Raw genomic sequence first — 27,941 nt, 5'->3', positions numbered from 1 at the left:
TTAAACATATGAAATGTCTTTATTTCACTCTGGTTGATAAGGAAGAATACAGTTATCAGACCTCATTGTGAAATTCATCCATTCATTGTACCAGTGAAAGCCAGACTGTGAAATTCAAAACATTTCCCTCTCCAGCTCATTAATTTCTGCTTCAACTTTACAGTAAATCACTATTCTGGCATGCTTAGCACTATATAAAGCATGAAGTTAAAATATAAAAGGCTCTCAAGCGGCTGGTCTGTCATGCTTATCAGTTTTGCTGATTTCAGTGCTCAAGGATACTGACTGAACGACAGTCCAAAAGCACCAAACGGCACCAGACTGTCGTAAATAACCCTCTGTCTGTGTTTTATGGAGCTGAAAGCGAGCTTAAGCATAAGCATACAGATTCAATACCAAGAGATAAACACTGTTGATTTATTGCGCTGGTATTTACAGTGAATGACGATGGTGCAAAATGAATGGGTGCCAGTTGGTAGTTTACCAAGTGAATGTGCCATACAGAAGCTGTAATCACAGGTGTGTGTGTGTGTGCGTGTGATGAACTGTGGTGTGTAATGTGAGTCAATCTGCGGTGGAGCTGTTGGTGATGGTTTTGTCCTCCAGGGGGCAGTGCGAGTCCAAGCTCTCTAGCAGGAGTCCAAGACGAGGCAGATCTGCTCAAAGACATCTTCTGGGGGCTGCTCGGCATCAATCTACATACACACGCACATAACACGGCAGTTAGAAATCATAAGCTGAAAAGTAGGGCATCAACCCCCAAGAGAACTGTCATACAGCGCTAATAAACCCTACAAACACACAACTGCTCTGAACGTATTTATCTCAACATATATAGAGACAGGTTAATCTGTATGCTTGTTGTCATTGGCATCACTCGATCATCAGATATGAATATAGAGAAATGATTCCATTCTGTTCTAATAAAGTGTTTTCCACCAGGATACAATCAATAAATAGGTTACAATCGCAAATGCTCTAAGATTAAATGCATGAATAAAAACAGAGCTTTCCAGCTTTTGAGCTATAAATATCTTTTTTTTGTAGATATTGTTGGGGTGGATTTGCATTTGTGTGTCTGTTATTCATCCGTTGAATAAATAGATTTAAATGATTATTATCTTTAAATGACTTAGTGGGTGAACTGCTGGGTGAACTGCTCGTAGAGCAATATCTACGAAATGAAACAAATTAGAGCATAAATAGAAAAATGTCTATTTAATAACAGAAATCTTGTATGGCTGTAATATTTCCACAAGTTTTCCAGGTTTGCAAATCACTATAAAAATTCACATACTAAATTGTACCGTTGTAACACCGTGTACCACAGCAGTACCAATGTATTCTTTGAAGCACCTTTGTTAACCATGGTAATGCTTTAGTGAAAATCCAAATTCTGTCATTTATCCACCATCATGTCATTACAAACCTGTAATACTGTCTTTTTTCTGCAGCACAAGATATTTTGGTGAATGTTGGTAACCAAATATTTTAGGTGAGCATTGACCGCTTGAATGGATGGACAAAAAAATTAAACCATGAAAACATCTTGACATGACAAACCCCAATCTGGTTAATATGGATGCCCTTTGTGTAGTCAAAATAACTAATATTTGACGGATTTATTTTAAGGATGGTTGTTACTCTGTGCTTATCTTACGATGTTCTTTTTAGCTTGAGGACAATGTAACCAGTTAAAATGTTCCACTCAGTGGCCAAATTACACAGAAACATCACTGCTATGACTAATTGTAGCTTGGCATTTCCATACCCACCTTGTGCAAAACTTCTCTGTGTTCGTAGTGATTGACCACGGGATTGACCAGGCTGCAGAATCCGTCCACTCTACGGCGAGTGTCTCTGTCTCGGGCCTCTTTAGTGTGCAGGCTGCAGGTGGCCCTCTGCTGCAGCCGTCGACTCATGATGTCTGCAGAACATTCCAGGAACAGAACTATGTCGGGCTGCCCCATCTGAAACACAGTATTATAAGTAAGAAAAGGAACAAGCACTGAGTGCCAGCCAATTTCTTTGAGATGCAGGAAGTGACATCTATCATGAGCACTGCAAAATATGTTGTGCTGGTGTTTCGAGTATATTTAGTGGTTTAATTACATCATTGCATGTTATTATTAGGATTTCAAACACTGTTTGAATGGTTTCATTGCGTTTTCTTGTGGTTTCATCTGTTTCATTGTCGTCTTGTTGGTTCAAAGGGTTAGTTCGCCGAAAAATGAAACTTATCCTCACCCTGTCGATCTAGACCCTTCATACAATTGAAAAAATAAAAATAAATCAAGATATTTTTACTGAAACCTGAGAGATTTCTGTCCCTCCATTAAAAGTACATTCCACCACAACTTTAAAGCTTCAAAAAGTTCATAAAGACATTGTAATAATATGAATCAAGCAGTTTAATCCAAGTCAATAGGCAGCTTTTCACAAACAGCAAGCATTCTTATTAATAATTCCAACATTGTTAGCGATATTTAGCACAGAGTCGCGAACAATAAACAAGTAAATGGATCCCCTGTTCTATTTCTGACATACTTTATGTGTGCTTCTTCCAACAACGGGACAAATGGATTTGAAAAATTTGCTTTGATGTGTACCATTAGAATGTTGCTAACCTTATTCTTTTACAAGTTGCACCCCAAATGAGAAAATATGGTTTAATATGATCAATTTAATTTAGTCTTTTATTCACATATACACTATCTTGCCATCTAGCCATAAGCAAATACATAAGATTTTAAGAATTATTATTATTATAAAAGTTATTTCTATGTTTCTTGCATGATGTAAGTTTGGCAACAATTGTTTCACCACTCATGAAGTGCATAGCTTTTTATTTCTCAAACAACCATGTCAGAAGACATGTCCATATTCCAGGATGACAATACCAAGATTCACCAGGCTCAATTTGTGAAAGACTGGCCACCACAGAGTCCTGACCTTAAACCCATTGAAAGTCTTTGGAATGTGCTGGAGTTGATTTTACACTGCCTGTCCAAAAAAAAGTTGCATAACCTAATATTTTGTTAGACTGAATTTTGCTTTGATTATAGTGTGAATTTGTTGTGGTATTGTTTCGATAAGGTCATGCAACATCAAAGCATATTTCCATTAAGAGCTGAATAAACTTTTGGCTGAGATTTTATATTGACTATGGGAGAGTTGAACCGCTCTGTAAAGTCGACTCCAGCACATCCTCAAGATATTCAATAGGATTAAAGGGATAGTTCACCCAAAAATGAAAATTCTGTCATTAATTACTCACCCTCATGTCGTTCCTAACCTGCAAGACCCTCGTTCATCTTTGGAACACAAATTGAAGATATTTTTGATGGAATCTGAGAGCTCTCTGACCCTCAAAATCCATCAAAAATACCTTAATTTGTGTTCTGAAGATGAACGAAGGTCTTGCGGGTTTGGAACGACATGAGGGTGAGTAATTAATGACAGAATTTACATTTTGAGGTGAACTAACCCTTTAAGCTCAGGACTCTGCAATAGATAATTCCTATAAAATAATATCTGAAAATGATTCTTAATGCTCACAGAACTATTATTTCACAAATTAAGCTTGGTGAATCTTATCATCATCATCCTGGAATTTATACATGGGTACAACTTCCAACATGGTTGTTTAAGAAATGAAAAGTTACACATTGCATCAGTTAAAAGAATATGGCAGTAACATGTTAATCACTGCAATAATTATCCAATCTAAAGCATTTGCTTATTAGAAATCTAGTGAAAAAGATTTGAATAAAAACATAAAAAATACTATAATTAAATATACCCACATGCAAATGACATTTGAGAGCTGCAGTGGAGGGAAGATTTTCAAAAAATACTACATATTTTCCATATTTTTTTTAATGTGTCCTTTTGTGTTTTTCACAAAACAGAAATTCATATGCCTTTGAAACAACACGAGGGTGAGTAAACAATGTCAGTTTTCCTTTTTGAGAGACCTTATTCCGTATACTTATGTCTATAACGTTCCAACATATTTCAGCAACTGTGTTACAGTGTTTGTCAGAGGGGACAGCAGTCTCACTCCCTATGATTTCATCTATTCCTGAAAATCACTGACCTTGGCTTCATACTCTTGTGCCTGCTTCACATTCTTTGGGAAGCCAGTGACCAGGAAGCCATTCCCCTGACGCACAGTGGACGCCATGGCCTCACACAACAGATCCAGCAGTGTGTCCTTAAACACACACACGAGAAAACCAGATGAACACTCACATACAGATTCTGGATGCATTAGAACACACATACAGACACACACATTAGATTAGAAGTGAGAAGTCTGATGTCTGGGACAACTAAAAGTAGCTCACAGCAAATGTTAATGACAGTCATGTTGCTAGGCAACACCACTGTAACATAAATCATCCGATTAAGTCTGAATCTCTCTGAGCCACATGCCAAATCTTAGCAAATAAAAACAACAACAACAGCCTAAGTTTGTGGCTGGAGGGCCTGTCTGCCTATTTGAGCTCCATTCCTAATCAAACACACCTGCTTGAAATTATTACAGTAAACCTATCTTTTTTAACGAGTTTGATTGTGTTTTATCCTTATTCCACCCCTTATAGTTCACTATATCACTTCTTGTCTGTTGTTAAATACTTTCATACATGCATAGTTTCAGTCATGAAACTCTTCTGAGTAGCTGATGTCGGTTTGATTCTTTTAAAGTGGCAGCATAGCCAATTGATCTCTCTTTCCTATTTATTTCGGTCCTGACCTGGTAGAGCTAAGTACAACACACCGTGAGAATTTTCATAAGCACCTCCACTTCCCCAGCACCACCTATCTAGTTCCTTACTTTACCTTGTGGCAGTAGCAGCACTGACACTGTCTACACTGGATGTTCACTTTCTGGCATACTTGACATTTGAGTCTGCTGACAACAGGACAAATGGAAGAGTGAAACTTTGTTCACTTTGATGCATCTGGATTAAACAGCTTGTTTGTGTTGCTGACTTCAGAAAGATCCCTGCATCAGGAACAAGTGGATTTATTTTTAATGGTGTTCCGGATCATGTTGGAGAATTGTATGTTTTTTTCAGAGCATTTTACAGCAGATTGTTTTGTAAACGAGGCACAGTGTAATGGAGACTTTGCAAATAATCTTTTGTTGAAAGATGATGCAGTCTGCTGAATTGCAAACCATAAGTAAACAATTTCACAAAGCTTTGTCTGTAAATTACGGTTTTATATGGATAATGTTGTCAACACACTTACTTTCTTTACTGATAAGCCTTAAAGGACCCACTCCTTAAAATTGTATAATTTCAGAAAGAGGGTCAGAATGAAGGTTGAAAATAATATATTTTTTTCCCGCATATTTAGTTTTTTTGTTGTTGTTGTTGTGGGAAAAGAAAAAGTACTTAACATTAGTGAATTTCAAGTTACACTTAATAAAATAATCCATGTATCTGTAATAATGGGAAAAAAAAAATGTAATTAATTTAAAAAAATAAAATATATATAAATAAAATATTGCAAATTAAGGAATGCTTATGGAAAATTCAAGCATCAGATTTGTTCATTGCTCACTGGTTCACAATCCTGCTTCCACAACTCAGCTATCTGACTGAATATTATTATTGTTATTATTATTGTTGTTATTAATATTTTCTCTTTTAATGTGGACAGACAGTCATCGTCCTTTGGGAAATTAACCAAAAATTTGAATCTTGTTTGCAGGGGCATATACAAATTTTGTTCAATGCTCTCTAGATTAAACTGTCTGCTTTCCCTAAATTATAATTTATCTGCTGATTGGCTTCATCACTCTGTCTCCTCTCCACCAATAAGCTGGTGTGTGGTGGGCGTTCTGGCGCACTATGGCTGGTGGATGCTACACACTGGTGGTGGATGAGAAGACCCCCCCCCCCCCACACACACACACACACACACACAATGTAAAGCGCTTTGAGTGCCTAGAAAAGCGCTATATAAATGTAAGGAATTCTTATTATTATTATAATTTCCACCTACCTCTAACTAGCACCAGGGAGTTGAAAATTGGGGTTTGTCTGTGTGTTTTCAGTTGTGCTCTACTTCTGCTGCCTTTGGTTGTGCTCATACTTTATTTATTTTGCAAAAGCCTATTGTTTGTGAAATACAAGTCTGGAATTTATTATTTTTGTGTCTTCATGGTAAAAACTGACATGTGGTTTTGCTAAATGACTTTTTTTTTTTTAAAAGGAAGATCTTAGATGTCCCAGCACAACTTCCTGTTTCAAAAGGAAATGTGTCAATCTGAAAACTGTAAGTGAAAATGAATTTACATAGCCTATCTAATAATTCACACAGCCTTTTTTGTACACATCCAGCCCTTTAAAGGTTAAACTATTACATAACACTTCTCATCAAAATGTTAATGTTAGAAATAGTGTGTCTTCCTGTGTTTGTTTCACAAGCGTTAAATCCAGTGAAGGTGAAGCTGATCATTGTAATTTTCTGTAATGGACTTTAACAAGATTGTGCACCTCGGGAAGCTGCTCTCCTCTTTCCAAAAGGTCTCGGAGAAATCGTCCTCTCTCACTGTGAGACTGCAACTCGCTGCACAGGATGTCCCCAGGACACAGGCGCTTCAAACTGTACCGCTCCTCTATCTTCTCCGATTGGAGAGCTTTCCCTGATCCCGGCCCACCTGGTCAGAAAGAGAAAGCTGAGTATAAATCTATAATGAAAAACTGTAAATAAAATGGATGGGAAAGATTGTTCTAAATAGTGGGGAACAAGGGCCAGACCCTCAGTAATTGACTGTCTTGGGAAATGTGGGATGGATTATCAGCAGATATCTTATGGTCTGTACCTCACACTATGCGCTGGCCCACCCCGACCTTGCCATCTGACTGAAGTCCCACAGGCTTTCATTAAGATTCTGCACACAGATCAGGGCAGCCCTTTTCTATCCAAACAGTCCACAGGCGGACTTCCCCAGGGTTAACGTCTCCTACACAGCCAACAGCTGTTATCTATAAAAACTGATGACGTGGATGTGGTAAGCATATTTCAAACTTGTACGAATGTTTCTGAAAAATCAAAGCATCAAAGCAAAAATCAAAGGGGGTTTTGTCCTAACCAAAACAGTGAGTGGAAGGACACTTTGTTGATTGCTTGGACTCTATTTACTAGATAGCCCCACCCACCGATAAATCTTATTGGTTCAAAATCAATGCTTTATAATTATATTGCTATCTGATTGAAAGTTACAGTTGTTGCTATTTTAACTTTTAGTGAGGGGTGACAAATGACTTCAAAAGCCAATATTGCTGTTTTTTTTTCTCTCCATCGTCTAGGGATAAAATAAATATATTTAGCCATTCATCGTTATATTTAAAAGCCATTTTTAAAATAATTTAATAGGCCTAAACTCTTTTAATTTATTTCATGTTTCATATTTCAATTTTTTTTTTAATGATTTTAAAAGAAGCCTCTTATGCTCACCAAGAGTGCATTTATTTGATCATACACACAGTAAAACACTAATATTGTGAAATATTATCCAAATATATATATATATTAGGGGTGTCAATGTTAATTTTAATTGGGGTGTCAATTTTAACGCGTTAATTTTTTTTTTTTTTACGCAAATTAATCGCTTGATAAGGTTTGACCCCAACTTCTTCCCGTCATCGCAGCGCGGAAGGTTATCTATCATTGTGTGACGAGCACAAGTGGGCTATTTTGAAAATACAGTCGCGAGAAAAATTACAGAGCCGTTTTGGGCTACTTTTTTAATGTACTGCGGCCGCCCAAAGTGTATATAGACAAATAAAAATTAAATAGATCCTTTTACTAATGTGTATTATACTTGAAATGTATCCCTGGCAACTTAAGAATGGAGAGGCGGTAACATCACAAACAACGTGAGTTTCAGCCAGAGCAGCAGAAATAAACGTGACAACAGCCACTATAGATTATATAAGATAATAAACACACGATTACGATAGATATGGTCTGTATGTGATTTTTTTTTTAGATTTATGTGTACATCTGAAATGCTAATTTGTGCAGCGATATAAAAGGCTATAAATAGCATATTTTAACAGCAGTAAACGACCAAATTCCACATGTGATCGTAAAAGGAAGTTATTACAAACACTCGATGGTGGTTTGAAGTGAGTTCTGAGTAAAAGTGCACTATTAATCTCATAAATTGTTATATGAAGCATGATGCTAATGTTAGCTCTAATGCAGCTGCAGAACAGGTCCAATTCTTCTTCATAATGCATTTTGTCATAATACTTCATGTAAGGTCGCAAGAAATGTTTTGTTGTATTTATTTAGAAACACTTTTGATAATAGTTGGGTAAATGTATACTGGGATTGAAGCGATGTGGCTTGGTAAACATTTTATTGCCAGTTTAAAGGCTGATAATGGCTGAATAAAAACAAAAGAATAATGATAAAAGAATAATAAGGATTATGTCTCATACCTGGCGGATGTGTGAAAGGTTCTGTTTCCTTAAACTAGTTTGTCATGCATTTCTTTATTTCAACACATTTACAGGTAAATCCTAGTATTTTAAATTTGTGATTAATCATGATTAATCACAGTCCATGACTGTGATTAACGTTAACGCGATAAAAAAAATTTAATCGATTTTAATCGATTGACAGCATTAATAATATATATATATATATATATATATATATATATATATATACACATACATACATACATACAGTGGGGCAAAAAGTATTTAGTCAGCCACCAATTGTGCAAGTTCTCCCACTTAAAAAGATGAGAGAGGCCTGTAATTTTCATCATAGGTATACCTCAACTATGAGAGACAAAATGAGAAAAAAAAATCCAGAAAATCACATTGTAGGATTTTTAAAGAATTTATTTGCAAATTATGGTGGAAAATAAGTATTTTATAGTAATTATATATTTTTAAAATGTAATTTATTACTGTTACAACAACAAGGCTGAATTTTTAGCATCATTACTCCAATCTTCAGTGTCACGTGATCTTTCAGAAACCATTCTCATGGTTCTTTCGATTTAGTGTTCAAGGAACATTTCTTATACTTAATCTTAATATACTTAATACTTAATATCTTTGTACAAAGTTTTTCACTGTCACTTTTGATCACTTTAGTGCATCCTTACTCAAGTAAAGTATTAATTACCCTTAAATTAATATTTAAGGGTATCTGAATTGTCCTCTGCACACAAATATAGCATAACCATACAGCACTAGGTAAAAATGATGGTGTACTAACTGTTAATTATTTTTAATTATCTTGTTAAACAGTCCATATTAAAGGGTTACTCCACCCCAAAATGAAAATTGTGTCATTAATCACTTACCCCCATGTTGTTCCAAACCGGTAAAAGCTTAGTTTGTCTTCAGAAGACAATTTAAGATATTTTGGATGAAAACCGGGAGGCTTGTGACTGTTCCATTGACTGCTAAGTAAATAACACTGTCAAGGCCCAGAAAAGTATGAAAGACATCGTCAGAATACTCCATCTGCCATCAGTGGTTCAATCTGAATTTTATAAAGCGACGAGAATACTTTTTGTACGCAACGAAAACAAAAATAACAACTTTAGGCCCCAATCACACTGAACACGTTTTTTGCAGTGAGAGGCGCCTTTTTTTAAATTGTTTTCTGTTGGCAGTGAGGGTTCTGCACACTGTTTATGCGCCCCAGGTGCCTCTCGTTTTCGCCGCCTGCTGTGCCTTGCGTTTTTGTAGAAAAAAAAGCAACTCTGAGCAGAAAAGCACCCCACGTCATCGCATTTTTTTCCCATTTTTCCAGTGGTTGCCTAGCAACATAAAAAAAGGCAGCACACTGCTCTTTTTTTTTTTTACAAGTCACCAAAAAAAGGCAGTGCGGTGCACCTTGCGTTTTCAGAACTAAAAAACGCGTTCGGTGTGATCGGGGCCTTATTCAACAATTTGTCTCAGCGTCACCGTAGCGCCATTTTGGAGAGTATGTTCTGGACGTAAACAGTGTATGCTGTTCTGTGTCAGCTACACCACACGGATACACTGTTTTCGTTTGAAACAAACCGTAAATAAACGTAGAAAACGTATCCGTGTGGTGCGGCTGACACAGAACAGCATACACTGTTTACGTCCAGAACATACTCTCCAAAATGGTGCTACGGTGACGCGGAGGAGATGAATTGTTGAATAAAGTCGTTATTTTTGTTTTCTTTGCATACAAAAAGTATTGTCGTCGCTTCATAAAATTCACATTGAAGCACTGATGGCAGATGGAGTATTCTGACGGTGTCTTTCATACTTTTCTGGGCCTTGACAATGTTATTTACTTGGCAGTCAATGGGACAGTCACAAGCCTCCCGGTTTTCATCCAAAATATCTTAAATTGCATTCCGAAGACGAACAAAGCTTTTACAGGTTTGGAACAACATGGGGGTAAGTGATTAATGACAAAATTTTCATTTTGGGGTGGAGTAACCCTTTAACTCAAAGAAATTAACAAAAAAAACTTCCATATTTTTTTTAACATATTGTTTCTTCTAAACAGCACTGAGATATAATGGAGAACAAATAGAGACATTTGTTCAGGTGTTCTGCCTCTCAGATTTCAAAATGAATGATCAAATTAATTTTGATCATTACAGATCACAATGCAATCCTTAAAACATTCATTCAGCAATCCTACCCAGTCGCTGTTTGTTTCTCAATCCTTCACATGTGAACACTCTTGGATTTATCTTATTCTTCATGTCCCTCCATTGTGGACACTTTGTTTTATATGCCAGTGAGCTCCAAAATCAGAAAATTGTGCTTTTGTCCTGTTAAGCTACTCTGAATCTCTCTATTCTATTCTAGACATCTGGGTAAAAAAGAAAAAGAAAAAAAAAACTAACAAACTTTCAAAGGCGTCCCGAGTCTGTCTATTAAGTCTAATCTAATTCTTTTTCTTGACAGGTACTACAGTGCAGATACAGCACTGATAAATCTTTCAGCAAGTCTTTAACGTGTCAGTTAGGGTGGTCAAGTGCACTCAAGTGTGTAATTCACTCAAGCTATCAATCTCAGATCTGAGATTATCTGACAGCCATATCCAAACCAAATATTACAAGCCTAACTGTTGTACCAAACTGCTGAAGCGACAAGAGGACAGGACCATATCCACCAGGTTCCTTTCCACACAGGTATCCACACAGACTGTATCCACCAGGTTCCTTTCAAAGGACTGCCAAATTTATTTCTTCACATCTTTTCACCACAAAGAGATGTAAAGCTTGGCTTTTAGTTCACTACATCCCTTACAGCTTTAGAACAAACATGAGGGGAGGAAAGCCCCTAGCACACAAAGACTCGTACCATCTTGACCGTCTGCTTTCCATTTATCCAGTCATTTTCAGATGAAGACTGACAACAGTTTCAATTAAAAACCTTATTAGGAGACTTCAGAAGCTTTCACCTGCCCCCAATTTCACAGTTCATTATTCTGCTTGTGCGTCTGTGTTGCAAATAGTGCGTGTGATTATATCTGATATAGTTTCAATGTTGTGATGTATGTACTTTACATCACAACACTGCTTCCTGACCTGTTCTTCTGGGGAAAATGTAAGCACAATAAAATATTGCTTGCATATTTGTCTATAATGAAAACAATGTGCTATGAAATTATAGTATAATGTGATAATGCCATTCTGTCAGCTAACATACCAATCACAAAGATGACCTTTGATTTCTTGGTCTCCACAGGAAAACCTGGTGGCATATTGAAAAAGAAATTACAATCAGATAATCAACTTTAGCATGTTAAAATATATCTTTGTAATGCCATGCGGTACAATTAATGGTGGAAAATAATGACAATAATGGAACAAATAAAATGCAGCATTACAAATAACAAATAAATAAAAATAAAATATGACCTTTGTTAGTTTTTATCAGTACCAAGAGAAATTTCCATGAGTGGTTATGCATCAGAATGGTTACACACAGCTTTGAGTTTATGGTTTTGGAGTTTATGGTTTTGAGTTTATGGTGTGTATTTAGTGTAATGTGGTGTCACTAAAAATCAAAAATCTCAAAAGTCTTAAAAATTGCTCAAATTTTGTGCAAACTATCCTATATTTTGAAATTTGGAACTTAAGTTTTTAGTGGCAAATTGAAACTCTTGTCATGTTTGTTTGTTCTTAAGCACATTTTTCAGCCTAAATTTTGCCACCTAAACACTAAGACCCAAATTTACTCGAATTTCACAAATGAATATTAAGATTGAGTTTCAAAGGTGATTTCACACAAAATACTTACTAATATGTACGTTTCATGGCTAAAATCTTCAGTAACATCTTTTTTCCCCCAAGACCAAGAATTTAAGTCTGGTGAGACACTATTTATATTTCCTTTTGTGTATTTCCCAATTTTTTTTTCAGAACTGCATCATTATTAAACTGCATCAACAAGCATATTTTTATTCTTCTATCAACAGTATAATAATAAATAAGCCCATACACAAATACAGTACACAAAGATCAGTTGAGTGATACTGCGCTCACTTTCTCCAGTCGCCTCTGCATATCCAGCCACCTCTTCATAAGTCTGCCATAGAGAAAGAGACACATAAGCAAAGAAATTAAATTACTTTTAAAAAGCTCACAGATCTGTACCGGAAGGGTGAACGTGATTTCACCAAGTGCAACATGTTCCTGGATCAACATCCATGTTGATCCTGGAACAACATTCCAATCAACCAATCAGAACTGTAAGAAATGTAGAAATGTAAATTTTAGCCTTACAACCGGTGCTTCTACATCCTTGTTATTAAACTATAATTTCTCTCTGATTTTAGGGATAAATTATGGGTAGGGTTAGCTTTAGGGGTAGAGACAGGGTTAGGTCTATATTTTTGGACAATAATGTTTATCCAGGAACATGTCTTACTTGGCAAAATCACGGTGACCGCTTCCTTCCAAGCAGGCAAGGGAGGCAGTGTCTCCTCAAAAAATTGAGAATATAATCAATATTACAAAAATAAAACAAACCAAATATTATTAAATATGGGATTAAAAGTATAAAAGTCACTTGTTTTTATAAAGTAACACTGTCCAACAGTGACACCCACAGGTAAAGTTACAGTGGAGGCTTGCCTACCCTCAGCCCATAGACTTTCAAAAGAGACCCCATAGCATGCCGTGGGTTTAGTGGGGGGTAATTGAGAATGAACAGGGGAAAGTCACGCAAGAAGAGGCAATGCCTCCATTGCGCTATAATTGGATATGATCGTTATGATTGGATGTCATTGGTTCCTGCGATAAATCCTGCCTCTTGTTTTCATGCAAACTCTCGGCCTGAATGAAGAAAATGATGGCGTTATTGACTAACTATGAAGCAAGTATAGAACCCACCCGCTTAAACATCACTGCTTTGTGTCACGTCAAAATTAAACTTGAAATGGTCTGAAAACGTGATGATTAGTTAAAGTTAGCATTTTCCAAGATCTCCTAATGCACCTTAAATGTTAACAAACACAACTTTTGATTTTAACACAGTATATATAAACTGTCTCTTCATTTTAACCACCACTTTAAATCTATACTGTGTGTGCCAAAAAGCCATTCTATTTAGTTTCATCTGACCAGAGGCCAGTCCATTTGAAGTTCCAGTAGTGCCTGGCAAATGAAAATGCTGCAGTTTGTTTTTGGATGAGAGCAAAATATTTTTTCTTGAAATCCTCCCGAACAACTTGTGATATACTGTAGGTGCTGTTTGATTTTTTCATTTATTTTTTTTGAGGTTTTCTTACCCTTAAAAGGTTAGTTCACCCCAAAATTAAAATTCTGTCATTAATTACTCACCCTCATGTCGTTCCAAACCCGTGAGACCCTCGGTCATATTCAGAACACAAATTAAGATGTTTTGATGAAATCGGAGAGCTCTCTGACTCCCCATAGACAGCAATTCAACTGAAATGTTCCCAGGTCCAGAAACATAGTAAATACATCGGTAAAACAGTCCATGTGACATCAGTGGCTCAACCTTAGTTTTGCGACACTACGAGAATACTTTTGTTTTACTTTAGCAAAACAAAAATAACAATTTACTCAACCATTCTTCTCCCCTGAGTTACGTCGTCTGCCATTTTAGAGAGTTTCAAAATGCATACGCAGTACACACGCTTTCCCCTAAGCGTAAACAATGCTTAATACGCAATTGCGTTCATGTGCGAGCTTTCCCCCCCGAACGTAAACAAAGCTGATATTCTCCAAAGGTACTCTCCAAAATTGTGGAAGACGTAACTCGGGGGAGAAGAATGGTTGAGTAAATTGTTATTTTTGTTTTCTTTGTGCAAAAAAAAAAAAAAGTATTCTCGTAGCGTCGCAAAACTGAAGTTGAGCTGATGTCACATGGACTGTTTTACCGATGTATTTACTACGTTTCTGGAGCTGGAAACATTTCAGTTGTGTTGCTGTCTATGGAGGGTCAGATAGCTCTCCGATTTCATCAAAAACATCTTAATTTGTGTTCCGAAGATGAACGAAGGTCTTACGGGTTTTGAACGACATGAGGGTGAGTAATTAATGACAGAATTTTCATTTTGGGGTGAACTAACCCTTTAAGACTTAGCTAATTTCTGCAATTCTCCAGCTGTGATCCCTGGAGAGTCTTTGGCCACTCTATCAGGCAGATTTCTAATATCTCCAGTTTATTGAAATGTCTCAATTATTGCCCTGATGGTGGAAATGGGAATTTTTAATACTTTAGCTGTTTTCTTACATCTACTTTCTATTTTGTGAACTCAAAAATCGTTTGCTGCACATCAGAACTGCATTCTTTAGTTTTACTCATTGTGATGGATGATTAAAGAAATTACATGTACTGTATACAGCTCTCTCATATATATGCACATGATATACATGTTACATGTACAGTCATGGCCAAAAATATCGACACTCTTGGTAAATATGATCAAAGGCGGCTGTGAAAATTAATCAGCATTGTTAATCCTTTTGATCTTTTATTTCAAAATTCACAAAAATCTAACCTTTCATTGGATAAGAATTTAAAATGGGGGGAAATATCATTATGAAATAAATGTTTTTCTCTAATACACATTGGCCACAATTAACGGCACCCTTTTATTCAATAATTTTTGAAACCTCCATTTGCCAGTTTAATAGCTCTAAATTTTCTCCTATAATGCCTGATGAGGTTAGAGAACACCTGACAAAATATCAGCAAAATATCATCCAGAATCACCCCAGAACCTTTAGATTCCCAGCTCCATGTTGGTGGTGCTTCTCTTCAGTTCACCCACTCATTTTCTATAGGGTTCAGGTCAGAGGACTGGAATGGCCAGCAGAAGCTTGGATTTGTGCTCAGTAACCCATTTTTGTGTTGTTTTTGAGGTTTGTGTTTGGATTATTGTATGGTTGGAAGATCCAAACATGGCCCATTATAAGATTTCTAACAGAGTCAGTCACTTATTGATTTTTTATCTGTTGGTATCTGATAGAATCTATGATGCCATGTGTCTAAACAAGATGTCCAGGACCTCCAGCAGAAATATAAGCCCACATCATCAAAAATACAGCAGTATATTTCATTGTACACAAGGGATACTTTTTATCCCTGTGTTCACCAAACCCATCTTGAGCGTTTGCTGCTAAAAAGCTCATTTTTTTAGTTTCATCTGACCATAGAAGCCAGTCCCATTTGAAGTTCCAGTCGTGTCTGATAACTGAATATGCTGGAGTTTGTTTTTGGATGAGCTAGGATAATTTTTCTTGAATCCCTCCCAAACAACATGCGGTGATGTGGGTGCTGTTTGACTTTTTTTTTTTAAGGTTTTCTGACTCTGTGGTCCTTGGAAAGTCTTTAGCCACTCAAACTCTCCTTCTCACCGTGCATTAGGACGATATAGACATGTCGTCTTCCAGGCAGTTTCGTAACATTTTATGTTGATTGGAAATTCTTAATTATTGCCCTGATGGTGGAAATGGGAATTTTCATTGCTCTAGCCCTTTTCTTAAAGCCACTTCACTAATTTGTGAAGCTCAATTATCTTTTGCTGCACATTGTTTTTCTCATTGTGATGGATGATTAAGGGAATTTGGGCTTTGTTTTCCCTCCTATTTATATTTCTGTGAATCAGGAAGCCATGGCTGGATAATTTCATGTTCATAATCACCCTGGAGTGCTCAAAATTGTGAATATGAATGGGAATATACTTCAGAGATATTTTACTCATAAGAATTTCTAGGGGTGCCAATAATTGTGTCCAACGTGTATTTCAGAAAAGCATTTATTTCCTAATGATATTTTCCCCCATTTTAAATTCTTATTATCCAATGAAAGGTTAGATTTTTGTGATTTTTTAAAATAAAAGATCAAAAGGATTAACAATGCAGATTATTTTTCACAGCCTTCTTTGATCATATTTACCAAGGGTGCCGATATTTTTGGCCATGACTGTATATCATGTGTACTGTATATACACACGAGAGAGCTGAGTCACCACTTTAGAAGAAAATTAACTCTATTTTTAGAGTTTTTGCATTGTGTCATTTTCAAAATAAAGCACCTCCTCAACCAACTTCTCATTACTGCAATGCCTTTTTATCGCTGAATTCAGCACAAAGTAAATAAATACAACGATGTTGTACATTTATGATTGTACATAACAAATATACTTAATTTAAATATGTTTTTTCTGATTTATTTTGAGTAAGTTGCTGATATATGAAGGGCCATTAAAAGCATTGTGCGAGTGATGTCACAATGCACAAACTTTTAATGGTCCTGAAAATAGACTCCATGTTTTTTTTTTTTACAAAATTTTTTTCTTTAGACTTTAGGGTGAAAATATGACACTTCTCCATAGTCATGTTATGAGCTAATTAAAACAAAATCTGTGAGGTTCCTCATGTTTGAACAAACACACCGCAGAAAACTGGGAACTTTTTTTTTTTGTCGTTTGTGTCGTGATTACTGTGATTAAAAGAGTTTTGGGCTGTTTAACAGAAAAACCTTAGGCGGTAACTTTCCACTTTTTGCAGCATTAGAGAAGATGAGATGAAAAAGAGAGTGTGTGGGAGGAGTGCAGGGTGCCGCTGATGAGCGTGTTTGTGATGTGGGCAGGCCAGCCGGTCCGATGACTCACTGGCAGAAAGAGAGAGAAGCGATACACAGATCCACAAGCCTGCATACAAGCTCTAACTTTGACCACTTAGGCCACAAAGCCTAGCCATAGACACTGAGTACACGACCACCCCAATATTACCAGTAGTGCTTGATCAATATGGGTGTTTTCAATGATTCTTACATTTTTTATAATTGGACTCCTCAGTCTTAAATATTTGAATACATCCATGGCCTACATGCAAATCACATCAAAAGAGAGCTTTTAATGTTGGTTTCTTTTCAGGATCTATTTTTATATTGCTTGAAGCATGACTATAACAATATTTCATAAAGATTGTGCTTAAAACAAGAAAGATAACTTTAACTTTATGGTTTACTCCATATACTATGGTAAAATGGTATTGCCATGGTAGGCTATATAAAAATATCCAAAAATGTATTGCCACAGAAATTTCCAAAAAAACAAACAAACAAACAAAAAAAAAAACCTACCACTGTACAGTATATCCAAATAAAAAAAACATGACACTATGATTGTGTCAAAAAAATTATGAGGATCAAAGAGTTGTACTCGTATATAATAGCCAGGTTTATCAAATTGATCTTAAACAATTTTAGATAGGTTTTATCTAAAAACGCATACTGATTATTTTGCAGTGAAAACCTTTGAGTGCAATCTCTTCCGTCACATGTTTTTGCTCTTACTCCTTTACTTGTTTTCTCTCTCTAACCGTGGAGGATGTTTTCTCATGAATATCAGTCTGCCTCTCATTCATTAGCTGTGCAGACTGTACAGCCGCGAAGGTCGGCCTGATGCGCTGTGGACATTTGCCTTGTTTTTGTGCGGAGGAGCCGTGGGCACAGGAAGTGCTGGATGCATGATTTCAGCAGACACCCCTGTCTCATAACACAGCACAAGCTGCTGGATGAGACACTTGTCCTCTTGTGCTGCATCTCATCTACATTGCCTTCTGTAACTGATGGTAAAATAATATCAGCAAAAATAAACCCATTAAAAAAAACTACTGTGAGGGAACTTTGGTAAAATGATTGTAACAGATCCCATATGCCTAAATATATAGTATGCTGCTGAATGAATACCGTATATGGAATATAATACCATATACCAGCGTTTCCCAACCTTTTTTAAGATTTTTAAATTGCTAAAATGTTCAAAAAGCATCTATTATATAAAATCCATTTCTGATGTCGCCAATAATTAGAGATGCATGAAATTCCGGCTGCTGAAAATTAGTTCACTGCTCAGGTTATTGTTATTTATTTGTGTTATCATTAGTAATTTGTTTATTTGTTCTCATTTTATTACTGACTGCTTACTTGTCATTTTTTATTCAATTCAAAGTTTAAAATCAAGCTATCTTGTGTTACTGCAACAAAATTACCCCACTGTAAAAATCAAAAATACACGGAGTGAGCAAAAATTTGTGAGATAGCTAGTTATAATGGTAATTAAACAGTGTTTACATGTGAATATAAGCCTACATTAAAATCTGTCATATAAATTGGTCTCTTCATTAGAAATTAGCCTACTGATTGCCACCATTGATGGACAAAAAAATGTAATAATATTAAAAATATATGTATAACAGTATATTCTGCAGTTCTTCCCTGCTGCACCGAATATCTATACTTTTCAAGGTATCATATGGAAGTTATAAATTCAAGTATTGTGACAAAATAAATTTTGTAGGGTGCCACAAATTTGTCAAAATTTCCAAAAGGTGCTGCGACTAAAAAAAGGTTGGGAAACACTACCATATAGGCTACTATAGCATTTTCATGGTACTCAAATGCAAAGAATTTGAAAGAATACCATGGTGCAGGCAAAACAAATAAAACAAAACAAAATTGCACTACTATTGTACATATTCAAAAACAAGATACTATCACTGTGAATGTCCAGAATGTCCAAAAAATGGCATTAACATGTATAAATAATCACAGTAATAATATTACCATGGATCATGACCAACTGTGGTACTACCTCTAAAAAACAAACTTGGTACATGTCCAAAAACATGGTTACAAGTCCACATACAAGGAATTAGTATGCTACGTGTCTAAAAATATGGAATTAGAATGCGGTATGGCCAGAAACATGGAACTAGCATGTTACACAGTTACTAATTGACAACAAATGTAAACAGTGCAAAACATCCATAACACAAACCTTTACAATTATTATGTAAATAAGTGTAACCACTGATATAACAGATGGGAGTAGATTAAAGGAAAATCCGGTGGCTCTTGAGGCTTTTTGCTGGCATAGTTTCCTTCTCATCCCTTTTTTGAGGGAAGAGTCACTGCAAATTAATACTAAGCTGTTCTGACTGATCGCTCTTATCCTATGATGAAACATTTCTATCCTGATGAAAGTGCCCATTTGAAAAAGAAGTGCTTGTATTTAATGTGCACTTGTAGTGTACTTCAAATGTTCAAAAAAGCTTTACTTTAGGATAATATATTAATGAAATAAAAGGCCACTTAAGTGAGTGCACTTAATGAGAGTACACGTTCATGATTTAAATACACTTAAGTACACTTTTAAAATGTGTCATTTGCAATGATGTCAAATTCAAAGTATGTGTAATTACAAATATTTTTAAAAACATGACGTATTTGTCAGAACATTCTGAACTTTGGCCTCATTTAAAAGGAAATAGGATTGTGAAATTACATACAAAAATTCATTTAAGTCCTACTTAAGTGGATCAACGTGTTAGCCTTTGGCAAAAAAAGCTTCCCCAGAAATAATTATCTACTTAATGCATTTTTTCCTTAGAAATTGTATTATCAGCGTAACAATGAGTAAATGTGTAAAAGGTAGGGGATGCTGCCATCAGTCTAGAACAACGTGCATTTATGTTAAAACTGTAACAAATTATCATGTTTATTCTCATTTCTTTATCACAAAACACTAAAACTGGCACCGTTTTGGAGAAAAATTTGAGAAAAACTGTAAAATTGGTGTTTATATACTTTGCATTGTTCTAAGCATTCATATTTTGTGCAACAACACGCTCTGTCTCAGTGGCCTTAAACTTGATTTTAAGTCCATTTTATTTATTTTTTTCAAACATAATGATTTAAATGGTGATGATTGTATTGAGAATAACTTTCAGCTTTTCATCACTTTAAGAGTTTTTCTGTGTTGTTTTGATGTATTTTAAAGAGTAAAAAGATAATGCGAATTACAGTATGTACAATGTTTTCTAAATGGCAGTGTACAGAGTTTATTATAAGGGGGTAGAAGTCACAGCTCAGTACTCACTACTCAATACTCACGAGTACTTTTAAAGAAGCTACTCTTTTAGTAGTTTTTTGGATAAGTAATTTTTACTCTATGCACACTACATTTTTTGGAAGGTAATGGTATTTTACTTGAGTATATTTTTTCCACCATTGCGCAAAAGTAACTGCATTATTTCTCATAAAGAGTAACTAAGTAACACAATTAGTTGCTTTTTATGGAGTAATGCAATAATGTAATGCATTATTTTTCAAAGTAGTTTTCCCCGACACCAGATATCGCTGTCCATCAAAATCATCCCTGTACAGTTCCAGAGACGTGTAGAATCAATGGGCACATGGTGACCCAAGAACTCACTTGCCAAGACGCTTTATTTTCCTTTAATTTATCCTCCGTCTGTATGTCAGTATAATGTCATGGGTTGCTAAAAACATGAAGGTATTGAACAAAAATGAGGGCATAAATATTTTGATTTGTACTGAAGCTTTTCTGCACTGTAGATATACGTCTTAATCCAAGTGGCTGGCAAACAGACACAGTACAGAACCAAGCCAGCGTGGCCAGAGCCAAGAACCTGCTGAACAAGTCGCACACTGAGCTGAAGACTGCTCTGAGATCTACAGAAGTGTTTTTCCCTGTGTGATGCCGACGGCATGGAGAGTTTGCTGTCAGCAGCGCCGCTGATGGACACAGATGAAAGGGTCACGGTGGGAATGTGGGTTGATCCACATCCATAAACGCTCTTCACACCATTCTCCACTTAGGAGCCTTAACGACTGCTTTTGTCTCACGCAGACACGATTTTAACCAAACATAACGGAGAAAGCATGACAGCCTCTCCATGGAAATCCACAGAGAAGCAACAGTTTCAGGAATTTAGTCTGACAGACATGTAGCAACAGGGAGGGTCTAATTGGTTGGCCGCTTTCATGTAGCCCTGCCATATCTGTTGGTAGATAGTGAGAACCCTCTGAATAGAAGATAACATGTCTCTATATTTTGTGTGTGTGTGTGTGTGTGTGTACTGGTATATATGGTTTACGAGGACACAAATATGTATAATGACATGGGTACTACAACATAAACATGGTTTATGAGGACATTTCCTGTGTCCCCGTAAAACAAAAGGCTTAAAAAAAAAAACATACAAAACAGTGTTTTATGAAATTCAAAAATTGCCAGTAGTTTCCTGTAAGGGGTAGGTTTAGGTGTAAGGTTGGTGTAGGGCAATAGCACATACAGTTTGTACAGTATAAAAACCATTACGCCTATGGAGAGTCCCCGTAAACCACGAATTCAAGTGTGTGTGTGCGTGTGCGTGTGCGTGTGCGTGGTATGTGCGTGTCTGTGTTTGGAGACGAGGTGAAAGGAAAAAGCAAGTGAAGAGAACAAGATGCTCCCAAAATGATAGCAAAAGCAATCCAAACAATCCATGGCAGGAGCACTGATGGTTCCTGATAGTTTTGAGTTTATTTTGAATTGTGCATCAATCTATGAAGCTGAATAGTGTTCTGATCTTCTATATATATTGAGAATGTAAAAAAAAAAGTAATGCTCAGCTTGTATAAAATAACATTGATGATAGATCCAAACTATAAAATTTAGTTCACCCAACATATGCATGCCTGAGATAAATGGAAAAAAAAAAAAAAAAAAATTACTCATAAAATTCTAGCTATGAAATTATCCATAACAAGAATTTTTTTTTTTTAATTTCAGACAAAAAGGCCATTGCTTGGAGGGTGACAGAATTCTCTTGTGAAACATCTATATGTGGACCACACACACACACACACAAAAAAAAAAATAAATAAAGACGTTTTGAAAAGAGCTGGTAACAAACATGTTTGGTTACCTTTTACTTTATTTTATGGACATTAAAAAACAATGAGGGTGAATTTTTGGGTGAATTATCCATTTAAGAGTTTATTTTCTATAATAAGAAAATATTATATTATAAGGTAAAAATGAAGCCAAATGTACATAGTTCCAGAAACTCCCATAAAGTATAATTTTATATGATGTGGCAAGGAGCAGTCTGGACCTTCATATGCAACTGTAAATTGCTTAAATTTGCTAATGAACTTGACATGTATGTATGTGTTTTATGTGCGATACTTGTAAGTGCAGTTGAGCTTCTCGCCCAGAATTTTGACTCCTTTTACATTTCCTGTCTAGAGTTTATCAGTGTTATTTCTGAGATTATTCATTTAATTATATATATATATATATATATATATATATATATATATATATATATATATATATACACACACACACACACACACACATACAGTGATGGGCAGTAGCGTCGCTACAAGTAGTGACACTACTAGTTTAACTACATTTCTCAGTAGCGTGGCGGTAGCGTCACTGCTTTCTGAATCAAATAGCTTTTCGGTAGTTAAGCTCTTTTTTTGATCAAGTAGCGCTGTAGCGTCAACAAAAGCTAACGTTACATTTTCCAAAGAAAGCATTCTGAAACTCAAGCTCAAATCAGAAATATAACAGCTACGGATCACTGATCCTGGATCAGTAAGTGACGCCACAGACACTAAACCTCGTAACGCCATTGGCTCCTCAAACTGTCAGTCAAACCTCATTATTCCTCCCGCCTCTCTCATCAATGAAGTGCGGCGCACATTTTGGAGCTTCTCAGCTTGTTTGCAGTCTGAAGGTAAATAAAGAACTGTTGATTGAATAAGTACAGCGGTTTCTTTACTCAAAAAACACTATTTATAAAGGCTAATGCTTTTTTTTTTTTTTTTTTGAGGAGCGGAGATGAGTTTCTCTAGCATTTGTTGTCAAGTCACAGCCAAATAGCTTGTGCGAAGCGCTGAATCTTTCATAATATGATACTTTGGCGAAATAACAGAAAAAAAACTGAACGCCCACATAATGACAGAAAACTGGGGAAAATGGGGCACGAGTCAGGAAATAAACAAAAAACAAAAAAAAAAACATTCGCTGGTCAAAAGCTTCGTATTTGAACTTGATTTTGGTGAAATGTTTATATTAATATCTAATGACACATGCAACGATGCAAATAAACAGCCTATCTGTAGGCCTAAACATCTACTGTATATGGTAACACTATACAATACGATTTCATTAAAATACATTTGTTACAGTATTTATTAATCTTTGTTAATGTTAGTTAATGAAAATACAGTCGTTCATTGGTAGTTCATGTTAGTTCACAGTGCATTAATGTTAACAAACAACTTTTGATTTTAATAATGCGTTAGTAAATGTTGAAATTAACATTAAGATAAATGCTGCAGAAGTATTGTTCATTCTTAGTTCATGTTAACACTAGTTAACTAATCTTAACAACTGAACCTTATTGTGAAGTGTTGCCATTTATATAAATGTATCTGTATACAATAAAGCCACAATACCAACTACCAATAGGAAGTTTCCGAAATTTATTTTGCCTATGTCACAATATGAGGTAAATCCGGCCCTGTATTTGATACTGATTATGTTGCCAAATTGGTTTGGAGCAGCTGTTGAATAAACAATTAAATGGAACATGTCTGTCTATCTGCTTGACTGACAGTTTTATTGATCACTGAGAGAACATTGACTTGGTATGATGTTGGTTCAATAGAAATGTTTAAATTTTTTAAAAATAGCTTGGATGTAGTAAACTATTTTTGCCATAGCTTAGCTTGCTACATTTCCCAGGGCTGTAGCTTTAGTGTAGTTAAGCTTCATTTACAGAAGAGTAACTGTTAGCTTAGCTCACTACATTTTCCAAGTAGCTTGCCCAACACTGTATATATACAGTGAGGAAAATAAGTATTTGAACACCCTGCTATTTTGCAAGTTCTCCCACTTAAAAATCACGGAGGGGTCTGAAATTGTCATCGTAGGTGCATGTCCACTGTGAGAGACAATCTAAAAAAAAAAAATCCAGAAATCACAATGTATGATTTTTTAACTATTTATTTGTATGATACAGCTGCAAATAAGTATTTGAACACCTGAGAAAATCAAATGTTAATATTTGGTACAGTAGCCTTTGTTTGCAATTACAGAGGTCAAACGTTTCCTGTAGTTTTTCACCAGGTTTGCACACACTGCAGGAGGGATTTTGGCCCACTCCTCCACACAGATCTTCTCTAGATCAGTCAGGTTTCTGGCCTGTCGCTGAGAAACACGGAGTTTGAGCTCCCTCCAAAGATTCTCTATTGGGTTTAGGTCTGGAGACTGGCTAGGCCACGCCAGAACCTTGATATGCTTCTTACAGAGCCACTCCTTGGTTATCCTGGCTGTGTGCTTCGGGTCATTGTCATGTTGGAAGACCCAGCCTCGACCCATCTTCAATGCTCTAACTGAGGGAAGGAGGTTGTTCCCCAAAATCTCGCAATACATGGCCCTACATCCTCTCCTTAATACAGTGCAGTTGCCCTGTCCCATGTGCAGAAAAACACCCCCATGCTTCACAGTAGGGATGGTGTTCTTGGGATGGTACTCATCATTCTTCTTCCTCCAAACACGTTTAGTGGAATTATGACCAAAAAGTTCTATTTTGGTCTCATCTGACCACATGACTTTCTCCCATGACTCCTCTGGATCATCCAAATGGTCATTGGCAAACTTAAGTCGGGCCTGGACATGTGCTGGTTTAAGCAGGGGAACCTTCCGTGCCATGCATGATTTCAAACCATGACGTCTTAGTGTATTACCAACAGTAACCTTGGAAACGGTGGTCCCAGCTCTTTTCAGGTCATTGACCAGCTCCTCCTGTGTAGATCTGGGCTGATTTCTCACCTTTCTTAGGATCATTGAGACCCCACGAGGTGAGATCTTGCATGGAGCCCCAGTCCGAGGGAGATTGACAGTCATGTTTAGCTTCTTCCATTTTCTAATGATTGCTCCAACAGTGGACCTTTTTTCACCAAGCTGCTTGGCAATTTCCCCGTAGCCCTTTCCAGCCTTGTGGAGGTGTACAATTTTGTCTCTAGTGTCTTTGGACAGCTCTTTGGTCTTGGCCATGTTAGTAGTTGGATTCTTACTGATTGTATGGGGTGGACAGGTGTCTTTATGCAGCTAACGACCTCAAACAGGTGCTTCTAATTTAGGATAATAAATGGAGTGGAGGTGGACATTTTAAAGGCAGACTAACAGGTCTTTGAGGGTCAGAATTCTAGCTGATAGACAGGTGTTCAAATACTTATTTGCAGCTGTATCATACAAATAAATAGTTGCCAAAATCCCTCCTGCAGTGTGTGCAAACCTGGTGAAAAACTACAGGAAACGTTTGACCTCTGTAATTGCAAACAAAGGCTACTGTACCAAATATTAACATTGATTTTCTCAGGTGTTCAAATACTTATTTGCAGCTGTATCATACAAATAAATAGTTAAAAAATCATACATTGTGATTTCTGGATTATTTTTTTTTTGATTATGTCTCTCACAGTGGACATGCACCTACGATGACAATTTCAGACCCCTCCATGATTTCTAAGTAGGAGAACTTGCAAAATAGCAGGGTGTTCAAATACTTATTTTCCTCACTGTATATATATATATATAAATTAAATTAAAATGAAGTTGATAACAAGCTTTATTATACTTGTATTTATTTCATTTATTTAATTAGATTTTCTTCAATGGTTTTAGTTAACTATAGTAACCCTGGAGTCTATTAGGTACTGCATGCGTTACATCACATAAGATCAAAGAGCATGCATGTATTAACCTCTATATGGGATAATGCAATACTAAAATAATCTCTCTTTACAAGCTTTTTCAGAGACAGTATCCAAGTGGGATTACATAAAATTACACTATAGCACATTCTGCCTGACCTTGAGAAAAGAGATGGTCTGAAACAATCCCTAAATATTCACATCCAGCTATACAGCCATCTCATTATCATACACACTCAATGACTCAGAAACATTGATTACATTTCCATATTGAAGGTCAGCGACTATGTACCAGTTATTAATGCGATAATTAGTTTGAGCTATTGAAATACCTAACAAATATACAGGCTATTCTACTGTGGCTTTTCTTTAAAAGAATATTCTGAAAATAGTTCAAATAGCATGCTAATAATGAAAGTCAAGGACTTTGGCTTAAGATTCATCCAGAAGCTAATGCAGGAGATAGAGTCATTCATAGTGGCTATCCGCTAATGCAGGACTGTCACTCAGCAAGCATTTCCATTAAATACAGCACTTTGCACTTGCTCAGTCTACCTATAATAGCCCTTCAGCAGTTTCATCTGAGCCTAATCTGAGATTCCAATAACTTCATAATGAAATAAAGAGACGAGACAGATGGGACATTTTCTGACATGCTAATGATGCTCTAAATGCTATTGTGATTTCACAATAACAGCCGAATTAGATAGCCGAGATCCTATCAATCCATTGTGTTTTACTGGATTAAGAATTTGTAGGACATTGTAAAAAATATTTCTGTTTTTCTATTTCAAGTTTAATTCAATGTGCTACTTGCCATTTCTTTGTATTTATGACATTTACAAGCAATTTCTGAGTGAAAATTGTAAATCCTGCAATGAAAAAAAAAACTAAAATTACTCCATTACTTACTCATTATTATTTAATTATTAATCCTCAAGCCATTTTAGGTGTATATGATTTTCATCTTTCTATACAATCGGAGTTATATTAAAAAATGTCCTGGCTCTTCCATGCATTATAGTACTCGCGTTCATGAGAAAGTGACATTCCAGCAGATGATGTAGGATGTAGGGACTTGCAACAGCGATTGAGAACTTGAGTACTCGGCCGTGACAGCGATGATCGAATCGATCATGAAAACGATGATCATTGATCGTGATTGGTTATAGCAGCACTTTGAGCAGCACCCTGAGCTCTGATTGTTTAGCTTGCCACAGCATGCAGTCCAAAATATAGACGTGAGAAGATAGAAGCATGGGGTCGAAGTCATGCAGCGATGTCTGGGTTAGCTACATACATATCTGATTAATCTAATATAGAATGCGTTGGAATATTAACATTTATTAACATGCTGAATGCACTGCATATTACCAGTGTTTAGTTTCATGCTCAAATGCAATGCCCGATATTTATTTTTTAAAAATACTGATGTTATAATAATGCAGCAGTGCTTTTTTTCGTCATATTTGTTCAACAGTTGGCATATTTCAATATCAATTGGTTTTGTACTTTGTATGGCTTAGATAATGTAGATTATCAGAAATCTGCCATAAACAGCATTATAATGAGAACTTTATAGAATATGAAATCTATAGTAAATTATGTTCATGTTTTCATTTCATATTTTTATTTTAAAAACATTTGTTTTCATAACAGTCTTCAGATATTTTCATTAACTCCATTCCGGCCATGTCCCGCCCCCCATGTACTCAAGCACTCGTTTTTGAAACCTATCGATGGTCGAAATGAGAAATTGCCAAAAATGTAGCGTAACCTTCGGTGAGAATAAGATACTCTCCAGAACCAAGTTTTGTTTACAGTAAAGGAAACCAGTCTCCTCTTGCCTAATAGTCTCAGCCTCAGACGTCACACCCACGGACCGTTTTC

General features: G+C 36.1%; 1 protein-coding gene across 2 annotated transcripts in view; it reads right to left on the bottom strand.

Moving 5' to 3' along the window:
- Positions 1-27,941, bottom strand: part of ak5 (adenylate kinase 5) — a 119,855-nt gene continuing 91,914 nt past the window's right edge. For both annotated transcript variants that reach the window (XM_058798909.1, XM_058798906.1), the window contains exons 9-14: positions 12,533-12,575; positions 11,694-11,738; positions 6,513-6,676; positions 4,100-4,216; positions 1,776-1,970; positions 1-695 (exon numbers count right to left, since the gene is read on the bottom strand). In XM_058798909.1, coding sequence (XP_058654892.1) covers positions 630-695; positions 1,776-1,970; positions 4,100-4,216; positions 6,513-6,676; positions 11,694-11,738; positions 12,533-12,575 — 630 coding nt within the window. In that variant the 3' untranslated portion in view covers positions 1-629. The remainder of the gene's footprint in view (positions 696-1,775; positions 1,971-4,099; positions 4,217-6,512; positions 6,677-11,693; positions 11,739-12,532; positions 12,576-27,941) is intronic.

Source organism: Onychostoma macrolepis, chromosome 02 (assembly GCF_012432095.1).
Source record: "Onychostoma macrolepis isolate SWU-2019 chromosome 02, ASM1243209v1, whole genome shotgun sequence".
Classification (NCBI taxonomy): domain Eukaryota; kingdom Metazoa; phylum Chordata; class Actinopteri; order Cypriniformes; family Cyprinidae; genus Onychostoma; species Onychostoma macrolepis.
Note: the sequence above shows the minus strand (reverse complement) of the source record. Positions and strands in the feature narration are given on the sequence as shown.